The sequence below is a fragment of the Halichoeres trimaculatus genome, unplaced genomic scaffold (genome assembly GCF_033239565.1).
Source record: "Halichoeres trimaculatus isolate MK-OKI-2021-1 unplaced genomic scaffold, fHalTri1.1 fHalTri1_scaffold_6, whole genome shotgun sequence".
In the NCBI taxonomy this organism is placed as follows: Eukaryota; Metazoa; Chordata; class Actinopteri; order Labriformes; family Labridae; genus Halichoeres; species Halichoeres trimaculatus.
Genome location: NW_027437184.1, coordinates 10,614,456 through 10,633,449, shown reverse-complemented (window position 1 = coordinate 10,633,449; position 18,994 = coordinate 10,614,456). Strand labels below are relative to the sequence as shown.

The window sequence follows — 18,994 nt, the reverse complement described above, 5'->3', positions numbered from 1 at the left end:
CTTTTAATTCTGAATTTGCCTCTTATACCTAGAAAAGAGCATCTTTTCCCTAACAGTAGACTGACAAACTGGTGAACATTAGCATCTCAACATGTGGTCAGCAACCTAAGGAGATGCACCACACATTTGTAGTGGTTCAATTCTCAGATTGTCAAAAAACAGCGAATGGAGGATCATTTTATATATATTGCAGCAGCTTATTGACCTCAAAAGTTACTGAGGCCTCACCAACGCGAGGGAGGAACAAAGGGGAGTTTTAAGTCTTGAATCCCCTTTCTATGCACTTAAACTCACTTTGTGTCTCGAAATTAACAGCCCACACACAGGGCCTATTTTACTCTTTAGGCGCACAGCTACTGTTTGGTGTAGCTGTGTGTTGGTGTATGTCTCATAAAAAGATCAAATGCTTAATGTTTACATTCAAAATACAAAACAATTTAATATACAACTGTAAAACAATGTTGAATGTAAAAACAAGAGAAAGCACAACATCTGTAAACCTGACGCTGGACAGTTTGGTTTGGTCGGTGAACGTACAGAACCACAGTAGTATTTGCTGATTGAATGGCATGCTTAACCAAGCATAGAGAACACACTTTTGCCGCTCACTGTTAAAAGTTTCTGGAAGTGGAAAAGAGCTAAAACATTTTATTTTCATCAAAATTATACATTTTAATTTACAGGCCCTTCCAACATGAACTTAAAAGATGAAATCCCTGCAACAAGTGGCGAGTCCCGGCTGATGGAGAGTCCGAACTGAAGACTGGTCTGAGATCACAGTATGATACAGGAGCTGGTCCCATGCTGTTTAAAGAAGGAGGGGGTTGCTAATGCTGCAAAACAAAAGTCCAACAAGTTAAAAAAAGCGGTCTGAACATGTGGATTTAACTCAGTAAAAGCGACTAAAAAAGAAATAAGCAAGCCAGTGAAGAATCCAGGATTCACTGCGAGTCTATTAGATGTCCAGTCAGGACGAGAATTTAAAGAAAGGTGTTGAGTCTTCGTCTTCGTTCAGGGATTAAGTGTTGAGGGATGTCAGAGGAGAAATCTGCTGGTCGGGTTTTAAAACAAGTGCGTGTTCCACTTGAAGATCTGAGTGCTCAGTCAGTGCTTGTTATTTGTCTCCTCCTGGCCCGAGCTGGAAATGCCGTTCTGGGGCTGGGTGGAACCTGAGCCCAGGCCGTACAATCTCCCACAATACTTAGCATCATCAATGTTGTCTTCAAAGAAAAGCTGAACAAAATGAAAAAAAAAAAAGAATTACAAGTTAGATTATAACACACAAAAACTATCAGAAAAAAGCAAGCAGTTATTTCTCTTTCATTTCCTCTGGAAGTAAAGATATTTTCTCAGATGAATACAGCTGGAGTCTTCTGTACCAATGTTATCCAATCAAGCAATGCCATTCAAAAGATGAAAAACATTTGAAGCAGTTGAGTTTGGATGCATCAAGATGTCTGTACCTCTTTCATCCTGAAGAAAGCCATGCCGGTGAGCAGCGAGTCAGATCCTGCCTGGTGCTGCCGCCCGATCCTCTTCAGCTCCAGCTGGTCTGCTACCTCCTGTAAGCCTCCCTGCAGAAACACACACCAGTCAGAGCTGCACGACTCATGAAGCACAGTAGGAGAAGTCAAAACCCTTACTAACTCTTCACCCCATGCAGTCTGGCTTCAGGGCCAATCTGTCTGTGGAAACAGCTAACTGGTTCTTTTTTAGAGACGGTCAGAGCTTTTGTTGACAAGGGAGGTGTTGTCAGTGTGGTTCTTAAACCTTCCCAAAGCTTTCAACGCAGTCAGCTATCAGGTCCTAATTGCCAAATTGTCTGCTTTTAACCCCTCCCTGATGGCAGTAAAATGGTTTGGGAATAGTTTGAATAAGTGTTTCTGAGAAAAAAACAACTTTCACCAGCTCTTAATTTGTGCAGGGCAATTTAAGGGGTACTACAAGGATCAATACTTGTCCCACTTGTGTTTATTTTTATATATTAATTATCTACCTTTGGTTTGCCCTTACATCAAAACACAAATTTATGTGGACAACACCATAGTATATGTGCATACCAAGACAATACATCCGGCTCGGTGTTTTCCCTAGGTTTATAGTCTTGAGGGGATGGTGTTGGCAACTAGCAGCTTGTCATTTAAGCAATTACCTACTCTCTACAAGAAAAACCCACAAAGTGCTGGACCAGAAGTTTAACAGTTCACATCACTCTATTATATTGTATAACTGTCAATTGCTGAGTGGGGAAGATGTTATCAAATACAAAAACATCTGCCTGTGATTCACTGTCCAACTCCTTCACAGATATAAACAGATACTCCACCTTAAAATATATCTTGCTGACAACTAAAAGTGAACGCACTAATCCCCATCAGATGGGATATCTGTCCATTTCATTTTAGAGTGCCTACTGCCAACTGGCCAGGGGACTACAGCTGGAAATTAGCTGAAGAGGCTAAAGGTGCCTCTTTTACTGTACAGTGAATTAAAGGGGACTGCCCACAAAACAATAAACTAAACTCAACAACAAGAGTTGTAGAGTAAATGATACATTCAACACCTTTTCCGCCTCTCTAAACATTGTTCTCCACCCTTTCCGTACCTTCAGGTTCTTGCAGCTCTTCATCAAGTACTTGACGTCATAGATCGCAGGAAAGAACAAGTTTAGGATCTGGAAGAAATCGTGTTCCTCCTCAGGGAGCCGAGCATCTGTCAGGAGCTTCACCAGATAGCCAAAGTCGTACCCACTGAGAAAAAGAGAAGAGAAGAAATAAGAAACATGATACTCTGAGTTGGGATTTTCCTCTGAAAAACTGAACCAGAATCGCTGACGTACCTGTGGAAGGAGAGCCATTTGACGTTTTCACACAGCACCAACCCAGACGTCATGAGGAGTTCAGCAAAGTACAGCGTGTCGATCCCTTCTTCTTCATGTTTTTTAAACTGTAGGCCCGAGTTTTGGAGAAGGTCTATGGAGTCCTGTGAGTACATGTCTTCTCTAATAAGACAATTAAAAAAAACTTTTGTTAGAACGTAAACTTTAAGAAATCACAAAAAGACTAAATGTAGATGCAGCAGCACACTCACGTGAGGTTGAATTTGAAGTTAAACTGCCACGTTGTCGTGCCGTGAGGGTAGTCGCCTTCTTCATTCATAAACGTCAGGCCGAGCTGGATGATCTTTAAGAGGTCGACGTTACATCGAAGTAGCTGGTACTGATAGTCCACGGTGCTGCGGAATTCACCGATTGGCCGGACAACGACTCCGGGGAATTCTGTGTCCTGATAGAAAAAACACATTTCACTATCTCAGCACTTTTATAATGTTTCCTGAAAAGATCTGTCTTTACACTCAGTTACATCCCTCTTGCAGTGTTCATACTTCACCGATGTTAAGTTCATGTAAGACATTTTCAGTAGCTCAAACTCTGTGTCAAATCCACATCAAAATGTCTAAACTCTCACCATGGCAATGTAGTTGTAGCTTTGAATAATCTGTCGGATTTTCCTCATTTCCTCCTCCACATTGCTCGCCCAGACCTCACAGATTATCTGACTGGAATCTGTAAGTGCGGCTGGCATGTTGGCAGGTTAGGGAGAGAGCTCGAACCCCAGCAATCCTGCAGTGCTCCTGAGGGGGTGAAAGAGAGGCAGAACTATGAAGATGGACAACTCTAGGACAGAATGGAGAGGAGTTAGAGTGTGCTTGAATCTTCTTGCAACACTGATAATGTGAAACTATCAGATTAATAAAAATCTCTTCTGATTAGGGACACACAAATTTATCCTGAGTACCGCTCCCTTCCAGCATAAGCCACAGTGAAGAGATATTCGCCTATCAGCAGTTAGTTGTTTCAAACATATGTCGCGTTGCAAAAACTTAATGATGGCAATCTAAGATCTTGGAGACAACCCTTTGTGTGCTGTTATTTCATTTTGTTTATGTTTAGGTTGTTGTTTTTATTTTACTGTATTTGGATCTTACTGGGTTTGTGAAAAGTCAAACCAAGTGGGCTTTAAAAGTATGTGTTTCTTTTTCAAGTGAGTCAGCTTTAGGTAAAGGAAAGTACACCAACCAAGATACCTAATATCATTTTCATAATAATTAACCTAACTCAGTAATTTTTTCTAGTCTTGTGTTGTGTTGTTGTACAGCCTCAGGGGTGGTGTATATTAATCTGGTAGATCGACGGATAGCCCCTGTCTCCAGCTTGTGTCTGTGAGGTCTCTCCGACCCTGTATTAACTTTCACCTGGTCTCCGAGCTCCATGCTCTGATTCAACACACACACTTTGTTAGCACATCTCACTGAAATCTGACATCAGCTGTGGGTTGAGGGAGCTGTGTCAATCATGATTGTTGGCCAGTTACTTGCGGGTGTTGAGTTACGCTCAACCTCTGTATAGGTGTAACAATGACTGTTGTAATATTGTATTGCTCCCAGATATCGGGGCTAATTCTTTCAGGACCAGCGCTGAAAAATGTAAATGAAATGACTCTTTATGTGATTCTTGGAAGTTGTTTGACTAAGGAACACCAGCTTCACCAAAAGATGATGCAGTACTGCTGAATGGCTTCACAAATAAGGGATAAAAAAGTGACAACTCTCAAGAGAGAAATACGCAACATCCAAGTACTGGAACTATCTCTCAGCTTGATTGTTGACCAGAGTTTCTCTGCTGATGCATCTTCAACTTTGATGACCACAGACAAAGAGTAACACAATGTGTTAAGATTATACAGATTCAACAAAAACAGACACATCAAACCACTGAGAAGCAACTACCTATGTTTAAACTTACATTACACCTACTAAAAATGCAGATGACAAAAGATGCCAATATTCAGAGACAGCACAAGTTTTAACTGACTTACCTAATCTGTATTTAAGCTTTAACTTAAGAGCTGCTGAACCTGCCTTAGCAATAACCAATTCGTTTTCTAAACATTAGCAAATAGAGTTTTGTAGATTCTTCTTCAGTTTTACAACTCTATAACAAACTATAATGATTAAAACCCAATCGTTTAGAAAGAGTATCAAGTCAAAGTTGTTCTTAGTATACGCGTTATAGCAGGTGCTACCCCAATTTATTCGAGCCGCATGCAATTGTGGTGCTTCTACTGAGATAGTTTATAAAGGACTGATCACTTCACTGAAATCACACAGTACAAACTTACAAATATGACTCCTTACAGAGAAACCGAACTTAGTTTCCAGTAAATGTGCTGCCATTGTGTTACCATGACATCAACATGGGTCAATATCGAGCAGCTAACTGGTTTTGTTTATAACCCGGCTAATCATTGTCAAACCTGTCAATTAGAATAGCATTACACGACAGACAAAGAATGACTTTGAAATACGGTTTTAGCAACGAAACATCCGCAGAGGCAAAAATAAGCGTAAAGTTTCAATTTATTAGTAAAAGTCTGAACCGACGCAGCAGCGATGGAGGAGCTGGATGCAGCTAACGGCTAAGCTAATCCTCGCATTACCGATGAACCTAAAATCACGGACTCAAACAATAATTAAACAATATGACCTTTTCAGTTATACTTATATAAAAGATGCCAAAACTGCAGATAAGACTGATTCCAAGTGTGTTTTTAGGTCATAAGTCACAAAGTTTACCTCAAATTTCCTCGACGTAGCCTGCGGAGCTAACCGATAGCGCCTCTTCTCTTCTTCTACGTTTTCTCCTTTGCCTGCTCTTCTTCTCCTGGTATATATTTGGGACTCATGGTCATATGGTGAACAGAGTGACACCTGGTGGGTTGGAATAACAACGAAGCGAAGGAACCGATTTAAGCGATTTTCCACTCAATCAGGATTTAGGACACCTGAATTATTAAAAAAGATATATACATCTAATTTAAATAATATTAGAAAAATTGATGGCACAGATTATTAATATGATTACAGCAAAAGAATAACTTAAACACTTAACTCGAATATAAAATATGTTGTAGATTTATTGCAATTTCCTAAAAGCTTTTTATCATCTTTTTTATCATCTTTTTATCATCAATTTCCCACTTCTTTCTGATACAAAAAGTTTACTTACTGGTTTCCAAAACAGGGCTTTGACTATACAATAAATTTTGCAGATTCAACACAATGCATCTATAAAAGAGCTGAAAGGACGCACAGATGTTTCTAAGTTGGTGTCCTTTTTTAGAGATTAAATCATTTTTAAATTATTTATTAGTTCAATCTTCAAACCTGTAATTCTCTGCAGGATTGTTCTTAAAAATACTCTAACAACTTAAACCTCGAGTATTTGGAGGTGGTGATAGTCAAGTTGACTTCTTGTATTTAAACATCTATCTATCTATCTATCTATCTATCTATCTATCTATCTATCTATCTATCTATCTATCTATCTATCTATCTATCTATCTATCTATCTATCTATCTATCTATCTATCTATCTAACACTGACTTTTGAATTGTTTAAAAATATTTTTTGTCTAGGAAAGTGAAGCTGTCCACTTAGAGCTATGGTACTAAGCAGCCTATTTAGATTTTTTCCATGAATGGGTTAGTTCTGCATCAGGTTTTCCATGAAACATAATATTTAATGTTTATTTAATGTAATATATGCAATGAAACAATAAACCTATATCGCCTCAGGACTGATGTTATATTTCCTGTCTGAATTCAACAGCACTAAACTCTGTTGAACTCTGAGTATATGTACAGGTTAGTGGTAAGGATTGTCTTCTTATATCTTTCTTTCCTTTACTTTATTTCCTCATAGTTATCAACACATTGTCTGTCGAAAATCATTTTTATTTCAAACCATGTGGAATATCTGATACACAGTTCAGTATATTGCTTAAGAATATGACACAGCACAGGTGTGTTCAGTTTTATATCACATAACTTTTTCAGTTTAAGGGTAAGCACACAGTGAGTGCATTCATATCAAAACCTTTATGTATACACTGAAATAATGTTGGAAAATGTCAAAATTATAACTTAATGACATAAAATGGAAGAAATGCTTAAATGAACAATTACAGCTCGTTTATTTTCTTTTGCTGGGTACTTGAGTTTACAAGAGTTCAAAAAAGTAGGAATATCTCTAAATACATTTAATTCAGGAAGATATTGGTAAGTCCTATTTTTCTAACAATTAGGATTGAACTAATCCCACTTAAGATGTTGACTATTAAAACTGTCTTGCTACCTTTTCAAACCATTATGTAAAATACTCAATTCAGTTCTTAAATTTTGTTTTTTTATTCAAGTCCCATATATGAAATTAAAATACGCTCTCTGACTGATGTTAAATGCAAGTCTTCAGCCTTCAAAGTGAACTGCATCATATGTTTAAACCTATGACACTTTTTCTTTGTTTATTTTACGTGTTAAGTGACAAAAAAGTAACAAAACCCTTTTTTAAGTCGTGAATACCAGAATGATTGTTTTCGTAGCAGAAAAAGACGCAGAGAAGTTTTAAAGAGGTAACAAAAAAGTCTCTGATCATGGTTGAACAAGTTTAACAGCTAAAATGTAGCTTTACAACAACCAAGGTCACAGGTTTAAGTACCATACTGTCTGTGGGATAGTGGTCAGAACCCAAGAGACGATAGAAAGTCTTTAGCTGCACAACCAGCCATGTTATCCACAAGATTGACTTAGAAAGACATGCATAGAAAACAAGTCCCTGATACATGATTAATATACAGTTTCTTTCACACAATAAGATGGAAATCATCTTCTGGTTTGTTATATGTGTTTATAAGTTCTTTTCATTTCCTGCTGTCAGAAGAATGTAGTGTTGAAATAAAAGGATAAAGAAAAGTTTGTCCCTGTTTATTATAAATGCTTTTGTTTCCTGTGAACCCAAACTGTCTCTGAACGATCCATCAATGTTTCTTTCAACTGTGTTTACACTGAAACCAGCAATACATAAAGAGTTAACACTGTTTGAAGAAAACACTTCAAGGCCTGAGCTAAAAAAAACAGACCAATAAGGAGTTTTTTTTTTTTTTTAGGAAAAGTATGAGATCTGTGTCCATCCTCTGCTGCAACCAAGTCCCAGCGGTGTGGCAGTGGAGGAGAGCCAAGAGGAAATCATCTGGTCACTGCTCTGAGGAATCAGATTTCCTCTGGATATGAGCAATCTCCAGGATGGGCATCAGCAGCTGAAAGGCATCCTGGATGTAAGACGCGCTGTTGGACGCCTGCAGGGTTATAAAATGAGCAAACATGAGATTAAATCTTCATATTTGAGTTGGTAACTCTATGACACTGACAGATTATACTGAAGATATAACCATTTTCTGCCCCTAAAACAAGCAAGTTCTGTGTGACATAATTTTATTTATTTTTTTTTTCAAGCACATAAATGTTAAGAGCAAGACTTGACCTTCAGTGAGCCTCACATTAACAAGAGGAGAAATGAATTAAGGCTACAATATATTGGAAAAAAAATAACATAGCAATAGTTTTGTTTCTTGTGATATAAATTACCATATTTTCTAATGTTTTCTGCTTCACTCTGTTCAGCTGAATTCTCCTCTCCTTGAAATGATGATGACAGACTCTGCCTCTGTGATGGCTATTTATGTCAGCAGGTCAGGTCAGACTTTTCAATAATATGCTCCTGCACAGAGGTTCCATCATTTAAGTTTCCCTCCTCAACAAAATAAAAACAGACGTGCATTGGCTCTCAGGGTGTGTCCTCCTCCAGCGTTTTTTTGTAGGCTTGAATAATATTTTGCCAGAGATGTAAATCAATGACAAGTAATGTTTAGAGACATTTGTGTGGAGGTGGTCTGCCTTGGAAAGAGAAAAAAGGTGATTTCTGCAGGAAGCAAAGCAAATTTTAGGCAACAGATTAGTTCGACATGAAACTACGAATGTTTCAAGTTTTATGGCAGCTCGTGAAATCATAAGGTGCTCACACTGCACGTCGTTCAGCCAGACAGTGTTAACATCAGGTGAGATGACAGAGTGCCACGGACGTGCTCTAACTGTGCAGGTTGTTGCATGTAATGTGGTGAAATATATAAATTAGGGTTGTTGCTTTAACCTCTCATCCAAAGAGCACACCGCTCGCACCCACAGTAGTTTACAAGCATGGTTTTGATTGACAAGCTCCACCAGACCCTGCCCCCCCTGCTGAAACACACAGTCTATTTCAATAGACGCAGGAAGCGGCTGCAATTGAATTTTCATCGATAGACTTCAAAGGCAGCAAACACGGACATTTTAATACTGGCCAGTTGAAAAAAGCGTGGATTTACAAATCTTCTCTTCTTTGTGTATTCATTTGATTAATCATGCAACACAATTTTGTAATGTCCTAGAATTCAAATTCTTTATTTGGGGACCTCAAGCAGATACAGGATTAAAACGTAATTAATTAGATAAATCAATTCATTACAAATCCTGTAATTAATTGGATTATTTTTTTAATCACCTGACAGCACTAATATAAATGGATGCTCATTTAGATCTATCAGTAATATGATTGAGTGTAAACAAGCTACATTAACTCAAATGAAATGCTCAAATACATTTTTTGAATGCAGATGATTTTTTTTTTGGTCTTCTTAATATCACATAACTTCAGGATATGAAAATTGCAGTGACTATACTGAGACATCATATTGTGCATAAAGTAATTTTGACTCTGAAACAAAAGTCTTTATGTTTGGAAAAATAATCAAATGTGTGTCTGTAAAAAGTGTTGTACCTCAAGAAAGACTCCTGTAATCAGCGGGTTGAGCACTTCTCCCTTCTCGTTTGACTGAAAGAAAGAAGATTTTTTATGCACACCCACTCATAGGGACAAAAACTGTAGCAGTAATAGAGACAAAAAGAAAGCAAAAAAAGACATTTCAAAAGCTTTTCAGCAACAAGTCTGACATTTGACAGATCTGAAAAAACCTGAGTTGAACCAGGGGGGTGATGAGTTATACAAACATGACATACATGAAATAACAACATGAACAAATTCCTTCAAGTTCCAACAATGCAACTTCACAATGTCATAAATTAAAGTGACATGACTTATAAATAATGTGTGTTCAGGTCTGTTTAGTTAGGTGGATCTCTTTCATTCTCTCTGCTAAGGATCATCACACTTACTCCTGTCGTTGCTAAACAGGATGTGAACTTCTTGGAGAGCAGAGATATTTCTTTACACAGGATGACAGTCAACCTGCAGACACACAAGGAGGGAAGGAGGAGAAAAACACACAGCCTTAAATGAAGTACAGTTGAAAGACAGGATTTATAGAGTAGTTGCCACGTGTTGCTGCCTTACTGTGAGAGGACGCTGGCCTCTGCGCTGCCTTTGGAGAAGAGAATTATCTGAGCCACTTTGTGGAAGAGTTCGATGGAGCGAGCTGTGAGTTCGGCCAGACTCCTGATGGCTGCAGCGTGAACCTCCTGACAGTCAACACACAAAGAAAGCTTTAAAAATGCAAACTTAAATAAATGAACCAGAATTATCCAACTAAAAATAAAACAGATATGAAAGTGTGAATATTTCTCAGGCTGCAGAGACAGAAGAACAGAAATTCATGCGAAGCAGCAGAATACCTCAACAGAGAGAGCTTTCTTTGAGTCCTCTTCACCCTCCTCCTCCTCCTCCACTGGTTTTGACATGGCATTTAACTGGCTGCAGATGCTCTTACAGGCCTGTTAGAGGACAGAGACACAACTGTTAACACAACATGACCATGAACGAAAAAGAGGTTGTTTCAGAGTTGTGTTTTAAAGTGTTAAAGTGGTACCTTGTTGAGTTTGTCAGCTGTAGCGTTCACACTTAGACCCTCCAAGGCCTCCGTTAACTCCTTCTCGAACTCTGAGCCATCTTCATCTAGAATTCAAAACATCCAGTTAATCATTTCAGACGTGGCATTGTTTTTTTCTCCAGAGTTGTTTCTGTAACCCTTTACCTTTCTGCTCGTCCACCTCCTCATCGTCAAACTCCACCAGAGAGAAGGAGTCCTTAATGAGGTCCAGTTCGTCTCTCAGCTGAGCCCGCTCGTCTCCTGACAGAGTGGTCAGCACAGACTTCACCTGCAGCACGCATCACAGAAAACATCAACTTTAACAGATCAGAGAACACTCTGAGAGATCTCACTGTGTCTAGTCAGCACAGTTGTCTCACCTTAGACTCGCTGTCTCGAGACAGGATCTCCAGAGCCTCCAGGTGGGACAGACCCTGATACTCATCGAACAGCATCCCGTAGTGAGCGACCACCTTCTTCTCAGAGTCTGAGCTGTCTGTCTCTGCTGTCTGCAGCTCCTCGCGCTCTTTCGCCTCCCTTAACACCTGAGACATGGAGTGAGACAGAGTGAGATTACAAACCAGAATCTGTCAGACACCCAAGAGTTGGTCTGGTTTTAGGCTTCTAGGGACAAAAACACACCTCTTCATCACATCCTGTTATTTACTTGTCCTAACTTTAGCTCATACTGACTGATAAGACCATGACACATATTTTGTTAACATGAAGGAAATCTATTGTGAGGATCTTTACTGTTCACTTAAGATCAATTGTGTTTAGTTTAATTCTAAACCTTAAGCAGTTTTACTATATTTTCACCGAAAAAAGATGTTAAGGTCATTTCAAAGATCTGGCTAAAATACGTAGCTTATAAAGATTTAGCGATGCTAAAGATAATGTAGACGACTAATATTTTCATTCCCTCATTAAATATGTAAAGAGCGCTCATCATTTACAGCATAGCACAGAGACAGCCCTTCTTCAAGTGTTTAATGACCTGCTGATTGCTCTGTTTTAGGTCTATGAGTTTGAAGTGCTGCCTTTGATACTTTTGATCATTTTATTTTACTGGAATGACTAAAACACTGAGTTAGCTTGTCTAGTTCAGTTTTAAATTGGTTTTATTTTTATTTACATAATAGGTCTTTCAGCCTGGCAATTGACAGCTCATAGTCATCGCATGCAAAGTTGACCTGTGGGGTTCCCTAAGGGTCGGTCCTTGGAGCACTCCACTTCTCTCTTTAGATGTAACCACTGGGACGCATCACCCCTAGCTATAATGTGAGTTTCCACTTTTATGCCCATGATACCCAACTGTACGTATCTTTAATTTTTTTTTTTTTTTTTTTTTTTTTACAAAGCCGATCCAGGTCAGCTCACCTGAGACAGAGTGGCATTCCTGTTCATAAGTCCCTTTGTCTTTTTGAACCCAGGGTCACCTTCTGCAATCACGTCCATTGTTTTCTTCCCAATAAACTCCAGAGCGTCCAGGCCGCCTGTTATCACAGTTTTCCCCTTAGAGAAAGAGCAGAGAGAGTCACACTCACCAAATAATACTCATAATAAGAGAACAACAAATGTGCAAAAAATGCATAAGGTGACCTCATGAAGTCATCTGTTGAGTTATTCTCTAAAGAGAAAAGTATCGAAGTGGTCTTTGGTTGGAATAAAAAAAAGATGTGAAGCATCTGTATCAATTCTCTGATCACTACTTGGTGCTTCATACATCTATGCAGACAGGAATCTGCTTGTAGGTGTAACTGATGACTGAAAGAAGATAATAAATAAACATTCTTATCTCTAATTGCCTGAAAAACAACTCTTCTGTCCCATAATATGTCTTCCTACCGTGTTCTGGACAACGCTAGTCAGCGAGGACAGCATCCCCATAGCACTCTCCATCGCTGCTGATCCCTCTTCAGCAGCTTTGTCTGTCTCTGCGCTGGCTCCACCTGTAGGGAGACACAAACATAAAACACACTGTAACAAAAAGTGATTACTACCCGGAGGAAAAGCCTGGTTTTGAATTAATTAACTAAGACAGTGCCCTGCCTCACCCTGCTGTTTCTGCTCTTCTTCAACTTGTGCTGAGAGCTCAGTTGGACTCGGGATTCCAAGCGATGTCTCTGCTTTCTCTATCACCTGTGTGAGCCCCTGTCCTGCAGGAAGGTAAAAGACAACTTTTAGAAATGGAAAACAAGACATCGGATTAATTTATAAACTAAATATAAGCACTTATATTGTTGCGTTGTGTTTGTTTCAACTAATTCGGGACTGTTTAAAGGATTAATTTTCTTAAATGAAATAAGCAGACAGCTGGATATAGAATTATTAATTCAGAACACTTCCAATGAACCCTACACTCACCCACAGTGGCCACAGTAGCTGTTGCTGTGGTTAAGATGGATTTGCCCCAGCTGCCCCAATATCCCCAACCACCCTGTGCGACAGTGGACTCAGTGGGGGTCTAAGAAAAAAAAGAAAGACAGATGAACAAGAAGAAAAAGATAGAAAAGAGAAATAGAAAGACAAATTCAATGACTGCTGTTCACAAAGAGGTGTGATCATAGGTGTGTCCTCGGGTTGATAATGGATGGTTATGAAATACAGGCTGAGGCCAGGGGGTCAGCAAATGACTAGAAAAACAGACTGAGACTTCATGGAACTGTTTCCTCAGGTATTATATATTCATGAGCCTCAAAAGACCCAGAAGATGATAAAGAATTGGAAAAAAATGGTTTAGTACCAGATTTACATTCCAGAATCAATAACATAGACCTCATAATCACTACCTTTGCAGACTGCTCCTCTACTTTTGGCATCTCTTTAACCTCCACTTTAGGTTTAGGTTCTGGTCTCTTCCTGGTTCTCCTCGTTGGGGCGACATCTGTTAAAGTATCAGGAGGCGTTGGTGGGGAACTGTCAGGTGTTTCTGCAGGAGAGGCATCTTGACTCTCTGAAGCCACCTCTGGACTTTCTGCTGCTGTAGCTTCACTGTCAGACATCTTTGCATCCTAGTGCATGCCTTCAAAGAGAATGAAGAACAACACATCACCAAGAATCCAGTCAAACTACGACAGTGTGCGGAGTTTATTTTAACAGCTTCAGTGCTTGTTTTATGAATGTTAAATTCTTTTGATTAAAGTTTCTTGTTAAGAAGAGCAGCCTTCTGAGTAAATTTGTATTATCATGTAGGTGCAAGCTCACTGACTAACCTGGAAGTGGTGGTTTAGTTTTGTCAAAATATACTTAAGTGGCTGCATCAGAAGTCTTATAACAGTCACGCTCTTCTACTGACCTATGACACTTTTCTGAGAATCATACTTAAATTTTAGAGTAAAATATTCACATTTTCTTCCTCTAGTCCTCCCGGAGGTAGTCAGGGAATATAAGTCGACTCCGCAGCTGCTGGTTATCTCCTGTATGTACAGAATAGGCTGGAAGTTGTGATAGTTTCAAGTTCAGTCTGGGTTTTGAGTACCCTGAACACAGCAGTGACTCATGAAGGGTTCAACCCAACAAAGATCGCCTATGTTTATATTAAAAGCACATGACACGGACTACAAACAGTACGCACTGAACATGTAACCTCAAGTCAGTTTTATATCAAAATTACACTTATAAACAATGACCAGTGAGTCATGTTTTATTATTAGATGAGATTTAATAACTCACTGTCACTTTTTTCGTCATTTCCAATGCTCTGCATGTGCATTATTGAACACATATGCCTTTTTGACCAGAAGAGTGGTATTTATTTGACTAATAGTTAAGTTATACCAAATAATAGACAAAAAAGGAAAAATAATGTCAGAGATCTCTCTGAAAACTCACCTTTCTCCTTTCAAAGTCTGGATGCTAACCTAGCATTAAACGTCCTCTGTCCTTCCGATAGTTTCCTCACCAAATCAGCCTCACCGGGCCCTTCTCTTCGTTTCTCAGACTCCTTTTCTGTTTTCAAACATTAAAAAAACTTCTCATTCAGCACTAAATCTCCCAGAGGTTGACGTTTTCTCCCTCTTTTTGTTCACACGGATTAGCCACGTCACAGTTGTTGTCACTGACTGAGAACAACAGGCGCCGTCAACGAACAACACATAAACCGGTGATGAACTTTCAAAATAAAACCCACCTATTGCACGCTTCAAGAAAGATGCTTTTGAATAGTGTCTTTAAATGAAAAAAAAGTTCTAAAGATGTCAAAGAACTGTATTTAAATAAAAGAAACTCTACCTCTTATGAGATGTTTGCCATCTTTAAATTGTTAGTTTAGTTAGTGATTTTATTTTGAAGGTAAGCTACAAAAAATATAGTCAGTTTTCGTCATCTCTTTAGCTACCTTGGCAGATGTTGCAGTACTTCCGGGCACAATCAAAATAAAACAACTGAAACTTCCAATTTCATTATTATATTTTTCATTTAATAAATATAGATAAACTACGGTCTTTTTTAATTTAAACGACTGATGTACGATATAACTTTGTAAAAAAATTAAATGAAATTATTTTTTTTTTTTTTTTCTTTTTTTTTTTTGATAAGGTACAATTTTACACCTCAAACCAGCTTGTAGCAGACATAAACCCACACTCTTAATTAATTTACAGTTATTTTCGTGGCATTATGACTTATATTTCTGGTAGTCCTACGAAAAGACAGTTTACATTAGATGAATTTCCACTGTTTTGGGATTAGTCTACTGCCTTTTTTTTTTTTTTTTTTTGAAGACAACAAGATCAGTGCTTGCAAGGCATATTCATAAAAATAATCTTAGATTCTAATGACCAGAAAAAAAGTTATAGTTCAAAGGTTTTATGATATAAATAAGCGATTTTGCAACACTAGCATTATACAATCTTTTTTATAAGCTTGACAATTACCCAATAAAAGACTGTAACCACGTGTGAAGACAGCTACCTGAAGCAAATTGCTAACAAGCCCCGCCCACTCACTAACACCTTAAGCAGGAAGTGAGCAGACGACGGATTTGGTGTTTGGGTCGCGGACTGTTGCACGGCAAATCAACATTTATGGACTTAATCAGTTGTAACGGAACATTTCCGAATATTTATCTACTTTCTGAGCTGCAGGTGAGAATCGGTGATCAGGTGTTTATTCGGTCTTCCTTTGTTTTGTGATGGTTTATAAACAGACTAAGCCTGCTCTTCAGTCATGATACTGATAACAAAAGTGCAAATTCACAGTTAATAAGATTATAAATGTACATTGTAATTCTGTGAATCCAAGGAAGAGTGAAGCCTGTACACACATTCTACAATAAGGTGGAAACTAGGACAATCCACCTGTCAGCTCCCTTTCAGGTATGGTCCCTAATTTATTCTCCTCCTTTGTCTTTTCTTTTCCCTTTTCCTTTTTTGTTAAGATAACCTATATACAACGACAAATGCTTGTTAAATATTTGAAAATCTATTGATTCAAAGCTGAAAACAAGCATTGGGGCAAGATAAAACAAAATGTGTTTTTGAGTTATATTGTAAAAGATTTTTCGTCTGTGGTACATAAAAGTAAAGCTTAAAGTTGTGACTTTTAACTGTGGCGCAAACAGCTTTATTTCAGAGAAATTCCTCCTTTTCATTGTAAAATAATTCAGAAACAAGAGAAAATTCTATAGATTATGGTTATAGATTTGGGGATACAAAAACTTGTTTACAGTTAAGCGCTTTGCATGAGCTACAGCCGTTTACTGTTCCTGTTTTGCAGGTTTATCCCGTCTAAATGTGAGCTGAAGCTGTGACTCTTCTCAGCATGAAACACCACCCGTCACACCTGCTTCTCACAGTCCTGCTGTTTGGCTGCTGTACAGCCCACAGGGCTCAGAATGAGACTGAGATGGAGATGACGAAGCTGGCCACCACCCCCTTAGGCAGGAATATGGTGGCAAAGGAGGGAACCAGTGTGGTGATTGAGTGTAATATGACAGGAGTCCACTATGGCATCAGATGGTACAACCCCAGAGGATCTCTGCTGGAAGAGGAATCAGGTGGGTGGAGGAGAACTCAACTTTATTTGTTTAAAAGCATCAAAACAAATAAATCAGTGAATAGAAAAATGTTTTGTGTATTCTGCCTGTAGGTGGGAAGTGGCAGATCCAGGAGGATGGCGCTCTGAACATCACTTTTGTCTCCTTCAAAGACAGAGGCCGCTACACTTGTGTTGCCAACAGCAGCGTAGGAGGAAGCAGGAACTACACGGTCACTCTGCGAGTGGCTCACAATGAAAGCAGCCTGGGCCTCTACTACGTCTGCGTCTGCCTAGTAGCCTTCACCATCACCATGATCCTGAACGTGGCGCGGCTCTGCATGGTCAGCAGCCACCTGAAGAAGACTGAGAGAGCCATCAATGAGTTTTTCCGCACAGAGGGTGCAGAGAAGCTGCAGAAGGCGTTCGAGGTGGCCAAGCGGATCCCCATCATCACCTCAGCCAAGACGGTGGAGCTCGCCAAGGTCACGCAGTTCAAGACCATGGAGTTTGCCCGGCACATGGAAGAGTTCGCACGGAGCATTCCTTTGCCGCCGCTCATATTGAACTGCCGTACGTTTACCGAGGAGGGTATGGAGACGGAGAACCAGAGGGCTCAATCAGGCGAGCCGGTGAGGAACAGGCAAGCTATCGGGCCACCACCCTCTGGGAGAAGAGGAGATGAGGAAGAGGAGGGCGAAGAGGTGTGTCAGTCACTGCTTTTAAACGAAGGAAAGGAGAACTTTGAAGGTTGTGTGGATGTTAAAGTGTCAGTCCACACTATTTCTGAGAAGGTCCAAAATGAGAATTAAGAGGCACAGATTATCCTGGAGGAAATGATTTCTGATTTCATTCCTTGTTGACCATGAATGGGCAAACTCGTGCAAAAAAAAATCCATATTTTTAAGACATTTATGAGAATTAACCCACTTCACTTGAATAAGTAGCATTTGGGATTATATAAAAATGCAAAGATAACGGAAAGCATGTTTTTGCAAATATTTGTGCATTCAAAAGCAGAAAAAAGCATCAACTTAAGTTTGCTTTCTTTGTTAAAATGAATTAAGCAATTGATATCTGAGTGACATCACACTACAAGTGTACTCACCTAACCAAGCTAGCGCCAGCTGGAGACTTATCAATTCCTTAAAAACTCATCCCTCTCCCAGAAATACTTAGAAACTAATAAAAATTGAGGGCAGTAATTTTGATGCTGCAAACACAGAATCAACTGATGATTCTTGTCATTTGTGACTGTTTACATCCAGGTTGTACAGCTGCAGTTATTCCCCAGAGCTGCAGACAAACATATGACCGATAAACTGTTGACTACATGCGAACATTTTAAGTTACACCCAGTCAGTCATGCTCCTGCAAATGCCAACAAGAGATCAAGATGCTGTCAGTAGATACCTCTAACTGTCTGACATACCCTCGTTTTGCTTTATCAGCTGCTCCATGTCATTTCTGTCAGTGATCGCCGTGGGAGGCTTTGATGAAATGTCATAAACCATATTACTGCAGAGCTTTAGCTTAAACCTTCATGTCTCTTTATTTTTGTCTTTGTAGGGATATTTTATCACATATCACTGTTTGCTGTCAAATGCAAACATGCCTGCTATGATAGAATACATCTGAAACCATGCTCATAAATATGCAGAAACAGTCTATCAGGTTTTTGCTTGTGATGTGATGCCTTATTTGTGCATTTACTGCAACATTTGTAAGTTTTAAAGACATGCTGATGGATTCATAATGCCTTATTTACTGCAGCTTGCTTTGTGAATATGTTTACATGTGTGTGTGTCCATATTCTGTGTGATGTATAATAATTTAAGTTTCTCTTTGAGGTCAATAAGCAGAAAAAAATGTGTGATTGTCTGTTATATTCCCACAGAAACTGGAGTGGAAAATGTACGACGTGTTGCCGTTGAATCTTTTTTAAGCACTTCAAGGTTTAGAGATAAATAACCCCAAAAACTTAGTTTCTAGCTCTTAATTGTGCCTATAAATGTCAGAACTGTGAGTCAACGGTAGCATAAACAAAGTTTATTTGAGTATCAGGATACAACTGTACGCTGTACCTGTAAGTTATATCATGCTTGAAATGTTGTTATGAGTCATTCTCTTATGTTCAAATGTGTTTGCATATTTAAAATCTGCTCACATTGAGGCAGATCTCAGGAAGAGAAGTAAGATCTACTGTGGAAAAAATAGACCTGAAATAAACACGGCTAAAAACAGTTGTTGGGTTGATTTTT

The 18,994-nt window shown here is 39.0% G+C and overlaps 3 protein-coding genes across 4 annotated transcripts; 1 reads left to right on the top strand and 2 right to left on the bottom strand.

The window, feature by feature from the left end:
* Window positions 1-476: 476 nt before the first annotated feature.
* cnot8 (CCR4-NOT transcription complex, subunit 8) lies at window positions 477-5,737 on the bottom strand. Its single transcript, XM_074671798.1, has 7 exons — window positions 5,635-5,737; window positions 3,468-3,633; window positions 3,091-3,284; window positions 2,840-3,001; window positions 2,606-2,750; window positions 1,464-1,574; window positions 477-1,233 (listed from the first exon to the last, which is right to left on the bottom strand). The coding sequence occupies exons 2-7, from the start codon at window positions 3,582-3,584 to the stop codon at window positions 1,105-1,107; spliced, it is 858 nt and encodes a 285-aa protein (XP_074527899.1). The 5' UTR covers window positions 3,585-3,633; window positions 5,635-5,737; the 3' UTR covers window positions 477-1,104.
* Window positions 5,738-6,790: 1,053 nt separating this feature from the next.
* Window positions 6,791-14,846, bottom strand: fam114a2 (family with sequence similarity 114 member A2). 2 transcript variants are annotated; one of them, XM_074673175.1, is made up of 15 exons: window positions 14,592-14,846; window positions 14,107-14,176; window positions 13,550-13,782; window positions 13,125-13,224; window positions 12,815-12,916; window positions 12,606-12,709; window positions 12,138-12,272; window positions 11,138-11,302; window positions 10,923-11,046; window positions 10,758-10,843; window positions 10,564-10,662; window positions 10,286-10,410; window positions 10,108-10,180; window positions 9,713-9,766; window positions 6,791-8,195 (listed from the first exon to the last, which is right to left on the bottom strand). In XM_074673175.1, exons 3-15 carry the CDS (start codon window positions 13,760-13,762, stop codon window positions 8,094-8,096), a joined length of 1,482 nt encoding a protein of 493 aa, XP_074529276.1. In that variant the 5' UTR covers window positions 13,763-13,782; window positions 14,107-14,176; window positions 14,592-14,846; the 3' UTR covers window positions 6,791-8,093. The 2 variants fall into 2 exon arrangements, with proteins under 2 accessions (XP_074529276.1, XP_074529275.1); XM_074673174.1 differs by lacking the exon at window positions 14,107-14,176 and having other exon boundaries at window positions 6,792-8,195.
* Window positions 14,847-15,746: 900 nt separating this feature from the next.
* Window positions 15,747-18,537, top strand: LOC141791745 (microfibrillar-associated protein 3-like). Its single transcript, XM_074672390.1, has 4 exons — window positions 15,747-15,844; window positions 16,002-16,075; window positions 16,476-16,755; window positions 16,848-18,537. The coding sequence occupies exons 3-4, from the start codon at window positions 16,521-16,523 to the stop codon at window positions 17,543-17,545; spliced, it is 933 nt and encodes a 310-aa protein (XP_074528491.1). The 5' UTR covers window positions 15,747-15,844; window positions 16,002-16,075; window positions 16,476-16,520; the 3' UTR covers window positions 17,546-18,537.
* The last annotated feature ends 457 nt before the right edge of the window (window positions 18,538-18,994 follow it).